This window comes from Struthio camelus, chromosome 8, assembly GCF_040807025.1.
Source record: "Struthio camelus isolate bStrCam1 chromosome 8, bStrCam1.hap1, whole genome shotgun sequence".
In the NCBI taxonomy this organism is placed as follows: Eukaryota; Metazoa; Chordata; class Aves; order Struthioniformes; family Struthionidae; genus Struthio; species Struthio camelus.
Window position 1 is genome coordinate 8987279 of NC_090949.1, and position 14168 is coordinate 9001446.

General features: G+C 51.8%; 1 protein-coding gene across 1 annotated transcript; it reads left to right on the forward strand.

Annotated features, from left to right (window-relative positions):
* Positions 1-316: 316 nt before the first annotated feature.
* On the forward strand, positions 317-4084 carry FASLG (Fas ligand). Its single transcript, XM_009672817.2, has 4 exons — positions 317-761; positions 1139-1184; positions 3074-3127; positions 3570-4084. The coding sequence occupies exons 1-4, from the start codon at positions 372-374 to the stop codon at positions 3962-3964; spliced, it is 885 nt and encodes a 294-aa protein (XP_009671112.2). The 5' UTR covers positions 317-371; the 3' UTR covers positions 3965-4084.
* Positions 4085-14168: the final 10084 nt, after the last annotated feature.

Below are 14168 nucleotides of genomic sequence, written 5' to 3' on the forward strand. Positions count from 1 at the left end.
TCTGCTCTTGGTCCTGGGCACCACAGGGCGAGTGGGCTGCGGAGAGCGGGCTGCTGGAAAGGGTCGTTGGCTGGCGTGCGTGCTGGGCTGATTGCTTAGCCCCTGGCTGGCAGCGCAGCACTCTCATGCCCTGCCAGTGCTTTACTACTCAGTGCACCCGTTCCTGAGCCTAGCCTTTGGGCACAGTTTTGTAGGAGAGCAGCCTGCCACTGGGTTTGTCCTGGTGTGTGTGCGTGCTGCCTCAGTGTGGGAGGAGCAGGCAGGCAACCCTGAACTTGCAGCTGAGGGCGGAAGCTCTTTGAGGTTTGCTGCTGATGCTTGAGGCTTTCATAGAGGCACAGCATCTGAGCTGGGTGTTCACTGCTGGAGCGATGAAGGCGTATAAAGGCAGAGGTGGGTCTTCCCCCAGGACTCAGTCTGGGTCAGCCCTGGCAGCTTTTGGCTGCCACATGGAAGATCACGCACAGCACGTCCAGCCCATCCCTCTCCCAGCCATGCAGCAGAACCTGAACTACCTGTACCCTCAGATCTTCTGGGTGGATGGCTGTACCAATCCCAGCACTTCCTGTCCTCCAACACCCCCCGTTGCCCCCTTCCCACCACCAGTACCTGATCGGAGGACAAAGCCAAGGGGCAATAGGGAAGGGAAGAACGTCGGCTTCCTGGTGGTCTCCTTGCTGATCCTGCTGTCTCTCACTGGAGTTGGACTGAGCATGTTTCAGATTTTTCGCCTGGAGAAGGAACTGGCTGAACTCAGAGAGGTAAAGTCTGTTTGGCTTGTCATAGAGGCTCTGGGGGGAAAAAAAAGAAAGGACAAAAACCGAAAAATGCATCTGAGGTGCTCAGGGGGTGCAGAACTCTCCATGGGGCAGACATTTGAATGTCTGCTCTCCTAGTGTGAGTAGGGTTGTTTTACATGGTAGAGGACTGCTCTGTTGGTGGCTATGATATGCCTGGATGTCTCTGTGTTTCTAAGTGCCGCAGGGTCTCTGTCCCTGTACATAGTGTTTCTTACCACTCCGCAGTTCTCCTTGAGTGTCCAGAACTAGTCACTGTCAAAGAGAGTCCTTGGCTGTTCCAGGTAATGCCGTTATGCTCTTCCCATGCTAAGAGACTTTGTCATCTTTTCTTTTGACAGTCTGCCAGCACTGAACGCATCCCTCCAGCTCTGGAAAAGCTCATAGGTGAGTTGATGTAGGTAGAGGAGCTCCCTCTTTGTAGCTTCTCTGAAATCTCCCATTTCACTCTTCCCTCCCCATGTCGGCGGGGGGGGGCAAAGGCAGGATTGCAGCTCTGATGTTCTGAAAGTGCTGATTTCACTCCTTTGGTTGGAATGAGAAATGTATCTCCAGAATGCGGGTAGGGCTCCCATACCCTGCCTGTTGGGAGGAAAACTGCCCTGGTATCACCCGTGGGTATGGGGACAATCTGCCCCCAGGCTGGACCTCCCAGTCCCCAATGGGGCGATGGTACTAGAGGGGCTCTAGAGTAAGTGAGTTTCTAGCTGCCCTAATATACAGCAACAATATGGATAGAAGAAGGAGAACAGAGATCCCAGACAGGCATCATTCGTGTTACTTCTTTGTTTCCTTACTTGTCAAGATTTTGGGAGGATGCGGAGGGTTTCATTTTCTTTGGGGGTGGACCATTCACTTCCTCCCTTGAGAGGACAACTTATATTTTCCTAAATTCTTTTGGTACAAAGTCTCACTGCAGCCAAAGCTAATTGAGAAAAGCCTGATGATATATATATATATATTTTTTTTTTTTTCTTTTAGAAATGTCTTTTCAGTGAAATTGAAACTTTCCACAAGAACCTGCCAATTTTTCTGAAATTTCATTTAGGAAAAAAAAGTAGAGTTTCTATTAGAATGGAACAATATTAAAATTATACTTGAAACTTTCAGACTTTTTTTTTTACTTTTACATAGCACGATAATGTTATCAGTGATAATATCCCTTTGCAAAGAAGGTTAAAGCAGAAAGAATTGTTCAGTTTTTTTGATAGATCTGAAAATATATTTTTTTCTTGAGGATTTGTTTAGTAGGAGAGTTCATTTCTTTTCAACTCTGTTCTGATACAGAATGAAAGTGAAGTTGGAAACAGCATAACTCCCTGGAAAGGGCAGCTCCTGTTTCAATTAACTTTGTAATCTGTTGCTTAGCTCTCCTTCCTCTGTCATTTTAACCAGCTCCTCAGTGCTCTGATCACAGGCTATTTTAGCAGCACCTGAATGTGAGGCATAAATACTAACCCCAAAATTCTTGAAGGTAGTAAATAAATAAAGCCAGGGAAATAGTGTAACAGAGAAGGCAGAGAGGAAAATGGAATTTGCCTGGCATGAGAAAAGAAGAGGCTTCTTTTAAAATCTGGGAACCTAGTGCTTGGAAGTGGGTGCTGAATGGAGGGGAAGGACAGGGTGGCATGGGCTCCAAGCACCCACCTGTTTTCACTGTCACTGGCCTCTCTCTCCAAGGGGACACAAGCCCTCTGCAGGAGGCCAGGATTTCCTAGCTATGTTCTGCCTCTCACAGGGTAAGGTCTGCACGGCCAGCAGGATGGTTTGCAGGCAGTCTCAAGTATTTTTTCTGGTCTAGTTGTAAGGAGGGTTGGCACTAAGCAGCTACCTGTCTGCTGTCACAGGGACGTGTGCCCCTGGCAGTGCTGGACTGGAAGAGGGCAGTAAAGCAGGCTCATCTTTGGCAGGACATGAGCAGTCACCTTGGCATGGGCCAGAGATGCCAGTTAATGGGGCAGGACAGCCCTCTCCTGCACCTTGAGGGAGACACCTCTGCTTGAGCTTATTGACTGAGCCATTTTCAATGAAAGCTGTCCTTGCTCTTTTGTTCTTCCCCTTGCTTTTGATTAATCTGGATCCTTTGCTGCAGTGCTTCCTTGCTGTGAAGCCTTTGCTTGAGCACCAATCTGCCTTGCTGCACCAGGCCGTGTTGCCCATGCACCTTGTGCTGCCCTGAAGCTGCCCCATTTCAGCATCACAGAGGGCTCCCTTCTGGTCTCTGGGCTGGCTTCTCCATGGAGCATGTGGTTAAAGTCTTCTCCGTTTTCATGTAGGGGAGAAGAGCGCGTCAGCGAAAAAGGAAGAGAGGAAGGCAGCACACTTAACAGGTATGTGCTGAGGGGTCAGCGAGAAGGGAGAGCGGGACAGGGCAGATGTGGCTGGGGCAGAAGGGCAGCCTGGTTAGAGCTGCGAGGATCCTGCTTCATGTAGGCCTTCTCAGTTTCCTTTGGTAACATGCATGCCCTGAGAGTTCAATGTCACTCCCGCAGCTAAAATCTTCTCCTTCATTTAGGCTTTTCAGTGAGGGCTCTGGTTTTTGGTTTGGTTTTTGTTTTGCCTTGGGGGTTTGCGGGACCAAAAACTTTGAGAAGTGACTGGTGTTGAACAAGCAGCCGGCGAGAGCTCCTACATCTGTGAGGCCTGGGGCAGATGTCCCATGCTGAAAAGAGCATGTGGGGAAGAGGTGACTTGTCTTGACGCTGGCTGTGACTTGAGAAAACCAGAAAATGCCTGTCCTTCTCACACTGCCACTCTGGTTTTGGCTTCCAGGGAACCCGACGCAGCAGGACCTCCCTTTGGAGTGGGAACCGATCTCTGGGCATGCCTTCACCGCCGGCATTCAGTACCGCAATCGGGGCTTGGTGATCAATGAAACTGGCCTCTACTTCGTATACTCCAACGTGCTCTTCCGAGGAAGCACCTGCAACAGCCAGGTGTTAACCCACATTGTCTACAAGAAAAACCCAACCTCCCCGGGCAGCCAGGTGTTGATGGAGGACAAAAAGATCAATTACTGCGCAAATCAGAAGATGTGGGCCCGGAAAAGCTACCTGGGGGCTCTGTTCAAGCTCAGAGAAATGGACAGTCTGCACGTCAATGTTTCCAAAATCACTCTGGTTAATTTTGAGGAATCCAAGACATTTTTTGGCTTATTTAAGCTCTAAACAGTGCTGTCGGAGTCCGGCTGGCAGCCCCGCACACACTAGGACGCGCGAGGGTGGGCTGAGCAGCAGCCGCCAACCTCCTCGAGTGGGCAAGCTGGAGTCCTGCACCCAGGAAGCCCACCAAGAAACCATGTGTTGGCCTTTGGCGTGAGAGGGCGTGAGAGAACAAGTAAGGCTCTCCGGGGTTGGACACCTGGGCTCTGGGAAGCACCTGGTTTGTCCTGGGGCAACCTGAATAAACAGCATGTTTCCCCTCACCCCGAAAAACCCAGGATGTGCCAAAGACCTCCTTGACATTCACTACTTGCTGCAGAAGAGATTTTGCTATGTGAGAAGATGACGGTGCTGGTGTGGCACCTGGAGGGAGACTCTGGGCCAGCGGGTACGCGTGGGGGCCGGCCGGAGGCAGAGAAGGGCCTCTAGGGTGAGCGCGCGGGGGCCGCAGTGCCGAGGAGTCTCCTCCGGCTTGGCGCCTGGAGATGGCTGCCCCGCCTGTGCTGCCCGGGCCTGCCGCACTTTCGCTCTGCCGTCCTGCAGGCGCCCCCCCGCTACTAGCTGGCTCGTGAAGCGTGGTAGGTTCATTTTGTGTTAAGTTATCGACCATTCTCAACCCAGAAAACGTGTTCCCCCCCTTCCCCCTCTCCCCCACCCCTTATTTAACTCGCCCCCACGGCTTCGTGCTGAGGAACGTTCCGGAAGCAGCGCGTGCCTGGCTCCTCTCCACACGGCGGTGACGGCCCAGCGGGGCAGGGGCTGGCGGGGAGGCCGTGCGCCCCGGGCTCGGCCGCGCTGGCGCAGCCGCCCTCCGCTGACAGGGCCCGAGCGGCGGGGGGCAGCGGGACAACCCACGGCTCCGCTGCCCACCCCGTCTCAGCCCCCCGTGGAAAACCTGCCCTGCTGCCCCTTTCGAAGGGGCTCCACAGCGCCCGGCACCCTCCGGGGCAGCGCGGCACGGGAGTGCGCCGGCCGCCATCCGTAGCGAGGCCTCGAGCGGGCCCCCCCCCTCCCCCCCTTGTAACGAGCCCTCAGCCAAAACCAGATGGTGAATAAAAGTATATTTTTCTAGTAAGCGGCACTGTTCTCGCCTCATTCGGGGGAGCTGGCTTCTGCGACAGCCACAGCCCTGAAGGCGCCTGCCGCCGCTGTGGCGTTCAAGCTGAGGGACCAGGTCCGACCCCTCCGTGGGTCGGGGGCTGCTCTGGCAGCGCGGTGGAAATCGGGGAGCCAAGCCCAGCCTGGCTCCTGCGGACAGAGAGGGATCCTGCGGGGGGGGGGTAGGGGTGGGGGGCTGCGGCACCGAAACGTTGGGGATTTGGGGACCGAGGAGGCGCAAGGCGGCCGTGGGCGCAGTCTGTGGCGAGGGCAGCGTGGGGTTTGCGAGGAGGCCCACGCAGGCGTTTGGTGTTGGCACCGCCTGGGGCAGGGAGGCGAAGGCCCCTCACGAATCACCCCCCCCCAGCAGCGCTGCTCTTTCACGGTGCGAAGGGGACACGTTTGGCAGCTCGCACTGGGCAGCCTGAGCGCTGCTCGGCTCTCGGGAAGGAGACTCGTCTCGAAACGCAGGCTTGAGCTTGGGTGGAGAGAAACGTGGGTGGGCGGCTTTGGAAAGACCCCCCCCCTTCCCTTCCCTTCCCCATCCTTGCTCTGGACCTGGTTTTTGAGCCCTAGTTTGGAAATGAGCGGGGCAGAGGTGGCAGAGCAGTTGAGAGCGCTTCCCTGCAAGCTGCAAGGAGACAGCGTGCTCCCGTGCTTAGTGCCTGGACGCATGCCTTCCCCCTCTCCCCCGCTCAGCTTTCCTCCCGGTGTCTGGTTGGCCTGGACATGCTTTGGGAGCAGGGTGCTTCTTGCTCGGCGTAAGCGCAGCCGTCCCCAAAGCGGCCGTGCCACCCGGTTTGCTCGCTGCCCCCTCGCTGGCCTGGCCTGCTGGGAGTTTCCCACACGGCAATCTGAAGGTCAAGGAGAGGAAGTGGCACTCGCTGTTAAATAAAGTTCACTCGCTCCGGCGGCCAGCCCACGAAGCGCTTCCCTTGCATTGCTTTGCTCGGGAGCCGTCCGCCGTGCTGCCGCGGGGCGGTACGCAGCGGCTGTGGCTGCGACGCGTCGTTTTGCTGTGGTCCTGGCTTCCAGCAGCTCTGGTGTTGGCCACAGCTAGCAGTAACCCTTCAGCAGCATGCAGCGTTTATTTCCTTTTCCGTGATCTGCTCTTGGCTCAGTGGTGTGTGACCTGTGGTTCCCTGGTGCTTGCTTCAGAGAAACGTATTTCTCTGAAACCTAAAAGTGGACTGGCTATTGGTGTGGCCAGAGTAAGCTGAACACTCTCTGCTCACGCAGCTGCTGCCGCAAAACTCGGAGCTCTCCACTGTTTCTCAGGAAGGAAGGTGCCTCGAAAGGTCAAAGTTTCAGAAGCTTTTTGCTAGCTTGCTGCTCTCTCACTGCCCTCACCTCCCTCCTCGTTTCAAGGGGCAAACCACACAGCACAGGACCGGGGGTAGATCCAGACCCAGCCAGGAAGGGCTGGAAGTTGTTGGGGTGGATCCAGACCCAGGCAGGAAGGGCTGGAAGTTGTTGTCACCTTCTCATTGCTGTTTGCCTTGTGCTGCTTTCCTAGTGAACAGACGTCCGGCTGAGGAGTGTGCGTTTGTATGCGTACATCTGTAAGCTTGCAGCTATTTCTCAGCAAAGCTAGCAGCATATGCTGAGGCATGTCTCCTTTCTTTAGGGGAGAGCAGCTTGGACAGACATGGAGTGTTCAGCAGAGCAGACGTTCTTAGGTTATAACTAGCGCTGGGATCTCTTCAGCTGGACAGAGCTGGCGTTTCCTTGCAGGACAAAGCCAAGTGCTGCTAGGCTTGCTGCTGAATCAGAGCGCAGGCTGCTACCGTGTTGAGTCAGTGGCACTGCTGCCAGCACCACGTGCAGTGCTGCTTTGTGATCCCTTTCTCAAATATTGCTCTAACCTGCCCAGAGCTTCGCTTGCGGACGCACACTGAAGATTCGTAGTAAAGCCATAGCAGGTTCACGTAATTTCCAACGACACAGGGTCAATTTGTATGCTGCTTGTGCCACAGCAGCTTTTTTGAAGTTGACTATTTAATTGTCTAGCTAATGATCTATTCATTTAATGAAATACCTGCTTGATCTTAACATTAAAAACTTGATGGATATTTAACACTGCCGTTAATAGCTCTGTAAAATTACTTATTTAATTAAAATACTAAAATTATTCCAATTTATTTTAAAATTATCAAGTATTTTGTGCCCTTTCTGGGGGGAAGGATATCTGCACCAGAAAGGATATCCTGGCTCCTTCTGCAGGGCTAGCCATTGCGATTTTTTTTTACCTCCTGTGGTGAGGAAAAGAAAAATCCCTCCTGCCATGTCTGTGCATTTGTCAGCTAATCTTGTCCCAGTGGCTTTTGGTGGTTGGCAGGGCCTCTGGAAAGGCCACCCCCAGGAGTGCCGTGGTTGCGTATGGGGCAGGCTGGCCTGCTGCTGGTGCAAATGGGCCAACGCTTCTTCTTCAAGAAGATATTTCCATCCTCCTGCTCTTCAGAGGACAGAGCAGGAGTCTGTGGATGTGGTGGCCATCTGAGGTGCTTCCTGGGAAGTAGGTCCCCCAATCCAGCAAGCACCTCTGCCTGAGGTGCTTCCAGCCTGCCCCACCATGAGACAGTTGCGGGACAGCGGACCCTGCCCACCTCTGCCGGCACTGAGCACCCTCACCCAGTGACGCACAGGGGACGGTCCCTGCGGGAACGCAAGCGCTGGGGCTGCCGTGGCTGGGGCTGGGCGCTGGCTGCGTAGCCTCCTGTGGGCACCTACCCCACTGAGCGCCCAGAGCCGGCGGCAGTGTTTCCAGATTGCACTAGGCCTGAGCTGAGCTCCTCTGTCCTGCTTGGATGGGGCTGTCCAGGCCCTGCGCTGAGGTACACCAGGATTTGGTTTAACGCTTAGTGGGGCTCCAGAGAGGCTCTCTCCCTGCAGATGATGGGGCCAACGAGAAGTGACAAGCTCAGATCATTTGGCAACAGGTTTCTGGCCTGCTCCTGGTGTGGAGGCTCGCATACTTTCTTCCTAGGCTGGATCAGTCTTTCCTACTGAGGAACCCAGTACGAGCCACACCAGCGGGTCGGCTGCGGGCACACAGACGCTCGCTCTCAGCTGAACCCTTCCCAGGTAACGTCTACGTGTTTGGGGTGTGCAGGCAGCCAACTCAGGGCTCTGCGTGACCTACAAACAGTGGTGTTGCTGTGCGACCAAGCACAGTGAGCTGCTTTACAGCACTATGGGCTCTTCTGTGATTGATGTCTGAGATGCTGCATCCTATTTACCTATCTCCCTTGAGGAACAGGGAGGGCAGTGTACCAGTGTTTTAGAAACCTTGGACGGGCTCTGTATATGCACAGTACCTGAAGTGGCAGGAAGGGCTGCTTTATAGAAAGGACTGTAGAGATAGGGTCATTGCTTCTTCTACGGCAAAAGCGCAGTGGAAGCGAAGAAAGGAAAGAGGATGAGCAGAGAGGGGAGAGCCAAGCAATGAACAGGGCTGGGGGGTATCTGTCACCGAGAAACACCCACTGGGCCGCCAAGGTGACGGGAAGGGTTGCCGTGCTTTGGGGGCCGCTCCTTGGACATGGTGGTGGCTGCCTGTTGCCACCAGGGGAGCAGTGTGCTGGGGAGCAGCCCTGCCGGCTCCTGCGGCCGCTCTGCTTTCCCCAACAGAGAATCCCCCTTCAGAGAGGCAGGAATATCCCCTGGGCAGCTGCGACCGGCTGCGCTCAGCCACACCAAGGGAGGCTTTTCACTCCCCATCAGCCATGCGTGCTGCAATCCTTGGTCCCAACCTGCTGTTGCTTATTGTGTCCCTGGGGCCTGATGTTTCGCCAGCCCGTGACCACTCGCGATGGGCGCTGGTGCACGGCGAAGGCCTGAAGGGCACCCGTGATGCAAAAGCAGAGGGGGCAGTTGGTTGCTTGTTTCCAGCTTGTCTCCTGGCATGTGCCGAGGTAGCAGAGCTGCGGAGACAAGAAATGGAGCCACAATGTGGACTGGCTCTTGGCAGGCTAACTCAGATACACAGCTTGGCTCAAAAAACTCACAGTGTATTTTTTGAAGTTTGCTGGAACTGGCATTGTTGAGGTGTGTTATACCAGCGACTGTTTCTGTAGCCTTCCGAGGGAGAGAGCGGGCATGAGTAAGAATGGAAGAACTGGTATTTCTGAGGCCACTCGTGTCCTGTGAGTTTAGGCAGCCACCTTCTACTTGATCTGACAAGTTTCATTGTTGCTTTGGTTTTATGCTTATTCACTTACCTGAAGCCAGCCCTAGACTTTCTAAGTTTCTATTATGAAGTCTCCTGGGGTTACTTCTTCCAGCCTGTACGGCTGTAAAGAATCTATGCAAGCCAGATTTTTTACCAGGTTGTGAAGGAGTATTGTCTAGTGGTCACAGCAGGGAGAAAAAAGGGAGGGAGGAAAACTTAAATATTAAGATTATTTTTCTAGTATTCAGAAGTGTGGGCATGTTACATCACGGTTTCAAAAGTCTAATTTTAGGCATGACTAAGTGGCTGAGGTTTAACGCAAGAGAGAGGATGAGGTGAGTAAGGAGAAGGGGTTTGGATGAGACAAATTGCACATTAATTTCTTGTTGATTTAAAAAAAAAAAAGGGAAAAAAAGCTTGACAAGCTCTTGCTGATTCACTTCTTGGGGTAACACGGAGAGTCAGATGTTCCTTTCCTTGCACATTACCAAAGCAGTGACATGGGAGAAGTGGGACTGCGTGGTCTGCTGCTGGATAGTGGGGTGCTTGCTGTTCACTAGCTGGCAGTGTGTGTGACCATATCTTCTGACAGACTGAGATGTGAAGAGATGTAGAGTTCCCTGGTTCATGCCTGGATGCTGACCAGCAAAACTGCTTTTGGATCCCACCAGCAGGTTACCCCTGTAGGGACACTGACAGTCACGCAAACAAGTACATAGGCTGTCTATTGTGAAGTCTCATGAGTTTTGGAAAATAAGCTGCTGTTTAGTTTGGGAAGCAAAGAGACAAAAAGCTCTCTGCAAAATAGTGAGCACCCACATGCATTCCTCTGCCTTGCTTGCCCCACCGTTCTTCAGCACTCTCTGTCTGGTTCAGCTCTCTCTAAGGAGATTTAGCTTCTCTCCCCCGCTTGAAAATAATTTCCCTTCCAAATCATAGAGAATATTCATCCCTCTCTCTCTTTTACCCTTTCTCCTCAGCTAGTTTTATTCAACAATTGTTGAAAAAGCCCCCAGTTCCTCCCAATTTAAACTATCTACAAGCTACCTAATCATGCTGGAGGTAGTCAGCTGGATTCCCTTGGAAGTCAGTGGAGAGAGCTGGCAGTTCTGAGATTTTTCCCATCCTAACAGATGTGTTGACGCATGGAGTGACAGAGGGACTACCAACCTCTCCCCTCCTGTTTGTTAGGTCAAACAGGACCAACATGGTGTATGTTCCTCAGGCTGTTCCCCTGAGGCTTTGATGCATGCATGTTAAGCAGTTATGACTTGAAAGTATAAATGAAAACCTGTCACTTTTTCATGCTATTTCAAATATTGCTCAAGAAATTCAAGTTGTCTTTAGCACTTGATTTTTGTAACTGCCATGAACGGACAGTTCCTACATCTGATACCTCGTCAGCACTTAAGGCGGATCAACACAACCGTATCCACTTGGGAAATGCTGACATTCCCAAGTCATGCAAATTCACTGAAATCAGCTGTCCTTGTAATCTCAGAAGGGAAGTGGGACTGTTCTTGCAGGGCTGAATCTAGCTTGCTGCAGATCTGTTAGGAAAGCCTCCTTTCTGCTGCTGCCAGCCCCTGAGATACCAAGTGCTGATATTTTTCACACTGCATCAGCTAATCCTGCTGATCTTCAGTTGTGCACGGGCTGAAAGATGGACGTGAAATTCCCTGGTGCAATCTGTTTATGGCTGACACAGTTCTTGGCTACCAGGGGGTCAAACAAAACAATGGTATGAGCTGCCCCATCTCAGCACAGGCTCTGAAGGCTATGCAGACAGAGGGACACACTACTATTCTGTTTATCTGTGCTCCCTGCTAAGCCACCCTCATGGAGAGCAAGTATCCAAGATTTGGCCTTCCTTACAGCCCTGACAGAGGAATCCAAACTACAGATCAGAAATGCTCTGGCAGCAAAAGAGGACATACTTTGTTGTAATTCTCTGCTTGGTTTCAAAAGGACCATTTTCCTGTTCCTTCAGAAGAATTCCAGCATATTCAGGAGATAAATCCCACTGCTGCCTTTGATTTGAGTGAGAGTAGGTTGGCTGGCTTGTTTTTAAATAAGCAGAAGTGTGTGGAGGCAGCCTTTGTAATAGTGTTCCTTGCTCCTGTGCTCTGAAATCAGTATTTGCATGTCCTTGCCTCTGAGCAGTGCTGCCAGGCTGTGCTCAGCTTTGAGTGTGTACACCTCTTTGCTACTCCTGTCGAGAGCTGATTTAGGGCTCAGCCATGGCAGGGAGTTATTGTGTCTGAGAAAGTCACTGTTTGTTAGCAGAGGTGGGGCCATTGCAAACATGAAAGAGTTGAAAAAGTCCTTGAGGTTTTGGGGGAGGGGGGGGCATTTCTGCCTCCTGCTTGCAGCTGCTGCTTACTTGTTTGACTAAGCCACCAAAGACTTGGGTGAGGAACTTTGCTGGGGCTCTTGTGCGTCTCTGCTTTGTAAGTTTGCAGCGAGGGTAGGGAATGAGTTTCATAGGTTTGCTCAAAGCTCCTTCCTTGCATCCTGTGGAGACCCTGCTTGCTGGGCTGGAGGACGTGAGCCAGCTGAGGCTGTTGTAGGAGAGAAGGGGATGGTACTTGTTTGAACATCCGGAACCACCCTTAGGTATAGCCAGGTCTGCATGTGGAGCTTGTGTTTCCCTTTCCTTTCTCCCTGCCTTTGAAGTGTTTGTTTTGTTTTCAAGTACAATCTCTTCTGCACAGTGGGGAGTTCAGTGGCAAAACAAATCCATCCATCCATCCACCCATCCGTGTAGTGGCTATATCTAGTGTGTTTTCAGTCCTAGAATAAAGGTGCCTCAGAGCTGACAAGATCATCCAGATAACTGCTGAAACAGAAGTACGAGAGCTGTGTGCTGGGCACTGAGATGCACAACTTGCATTCTGATGCTAACACAACCTCCTGGTCTGAGTGGTCCTCACTCTCAGAGTGCATATGGAGTGGAAAAGATACAGAAATGGTCTTCCAGCCTGGAACAAAGAGCCTGGGGAAATCTATCCTCAGTGTCCCACCGTGTGTATCAGTGCAATGAGGGCTATGGCCAGTGGCATTGTGCTTGCTTAGGAGGCCCTGGGAAATCATGCCACACAACTCCCCCCTTCCTCTTGTGCTGAGCTATGTCATTAGAAAGATTTCTAGGTACAGGCTATAGCAGAGGGCATCCTGTGGGTCTTTTTTAGGTTTTGTAATTTCCACTTTGTTAGCTTATCAGCCAGGCTGGAAGGAGAGAAACAGAAAGCATAGCAGAACTTGCGAGTGGGCTTGGGACCGCTTGCTGAGGGGCAGGAGCATGCCTCTCCTGCCAGGAAATGGGGCACCAGCAGCACCCACCCCTGCTGGCACTGGGCTCTCTGCTGAGGCTGGCAGCGAGCCACAGGCTGCATTGGGTGCTGCAAGCTGCTGCCTCCATGAGCAGCAGCATCCCTCCTGCGGGACACTGCTCTGAAAGGTCTAACAGACATTTCAATCAAAATTATCCCCCACCCTTTGGCTTCATGGAGAGCTAAGTGAATAGAAATCCAGCCTGACCAGTCAGTAGGAGCTGGAAGATCTGTTGGGAGGGCAAATTAAGAGAACGTGGAGGGCACGAGGCAAAGCTGGGTCCCAGAGGGGTGCCATACTCAAGGCTGTTGTTTAAGACTATTGGAGCTAACTGCAGAGCATACAAAGAGCTATAAACCACTGAATTCTCTGAGAAATCCTAAAATTGGCACTTGCCATCATTGCTTTCGTTTCTCTGTGTTTCAGCTCATTGCCTGTAAACCATGCTTATCGCCTAGCTTTATGGGACACTCTGAAAAAAAAAAACTTGCTAAGTTTTCCGCAGTGCTCGTATTGGGGTTATGACCAGCGTCAAAAGTGCATAAGGAAATGGTAACAGTGGTGAGTCTCCCCGCCACCAATCCACAACAGGCCAAATCTGCACACCCAGGTCTCCGGAGATAGAAAATGAGGTTGTGTGAATGAGGGACGTGGCTTAGAATAGAGACTAACATTTGTTGCCTTAAATCATTGACTCTCCAGGAACCTCACCTAGACAGCAAACGTTCTTGTCAGTATGACCTTCTGGGAAGTTGTACGCATCTTACTTGTGACCAAATTATTCTGCCTTGCTCTTTGAGCGGTTTTCTAATGGTTTGTACCCACTGCAAGTCTAGTACCATTGCTGAACACGCTTACTTTTGCTCCTAGGGTGTGAAAACCTCTTGCAGAACCGTTTAATTGACTGTTAGCAGTGTGCTTTGCATAACTAGTTTGGATATGTGGTCTTTTTTAAACCCCTTTGACTCCACTCATTCTTTACCTCTTATTTCCTCTGTGCAAAAAAAAAAAAAAAAAAAAAGTCATCCTGCCCACCGTAGCCCTACTTTCTGAAGGTGCTATTTCCTGTGGTCTTGAAGTGCACGTTGAATACAGAGACGGGAATCTAAAGTACCTTCCCGTTCTCTTGCTGAGTGTAAAATGGAGCAGGTAGGCGGTGGAGACCCGTGCTGACTTCCAGTAACGCTCAGGCTCACGCAGAACAGCTGAGTCGGCAATGCAGCATGTCTGTCCAGAATCCCCCCTGCTCCACGCCACTGAATGGGTGGTGTAGTCTCCCACGGCCCTGTCATCGCTGCGAACTGGAGAAGAAGAAGAAAAGTCTGCTTTTCATTTCAGTGGCCCTGTCTCCCAAATGGGGACTGTTGCTTACCTGTGTAGTGGGAAAGCAGGACGAGCCATGTTTAAAGTACTGAGATTCTCAGCTGGAGTATGCTATAGAAATGAAACTTATTCTAATCCTACTAGATGTTTACTCCACACATCTCTGAATACTTAAGCATTTTGTACTTTAAATAACATTCAAAAAGTTTGAGAAGCAGTGATATGGCTCTGGAAACTTGTTGAACACCAAGAATGATGCATCAGTGTAACATGCTTGAGCTCTGG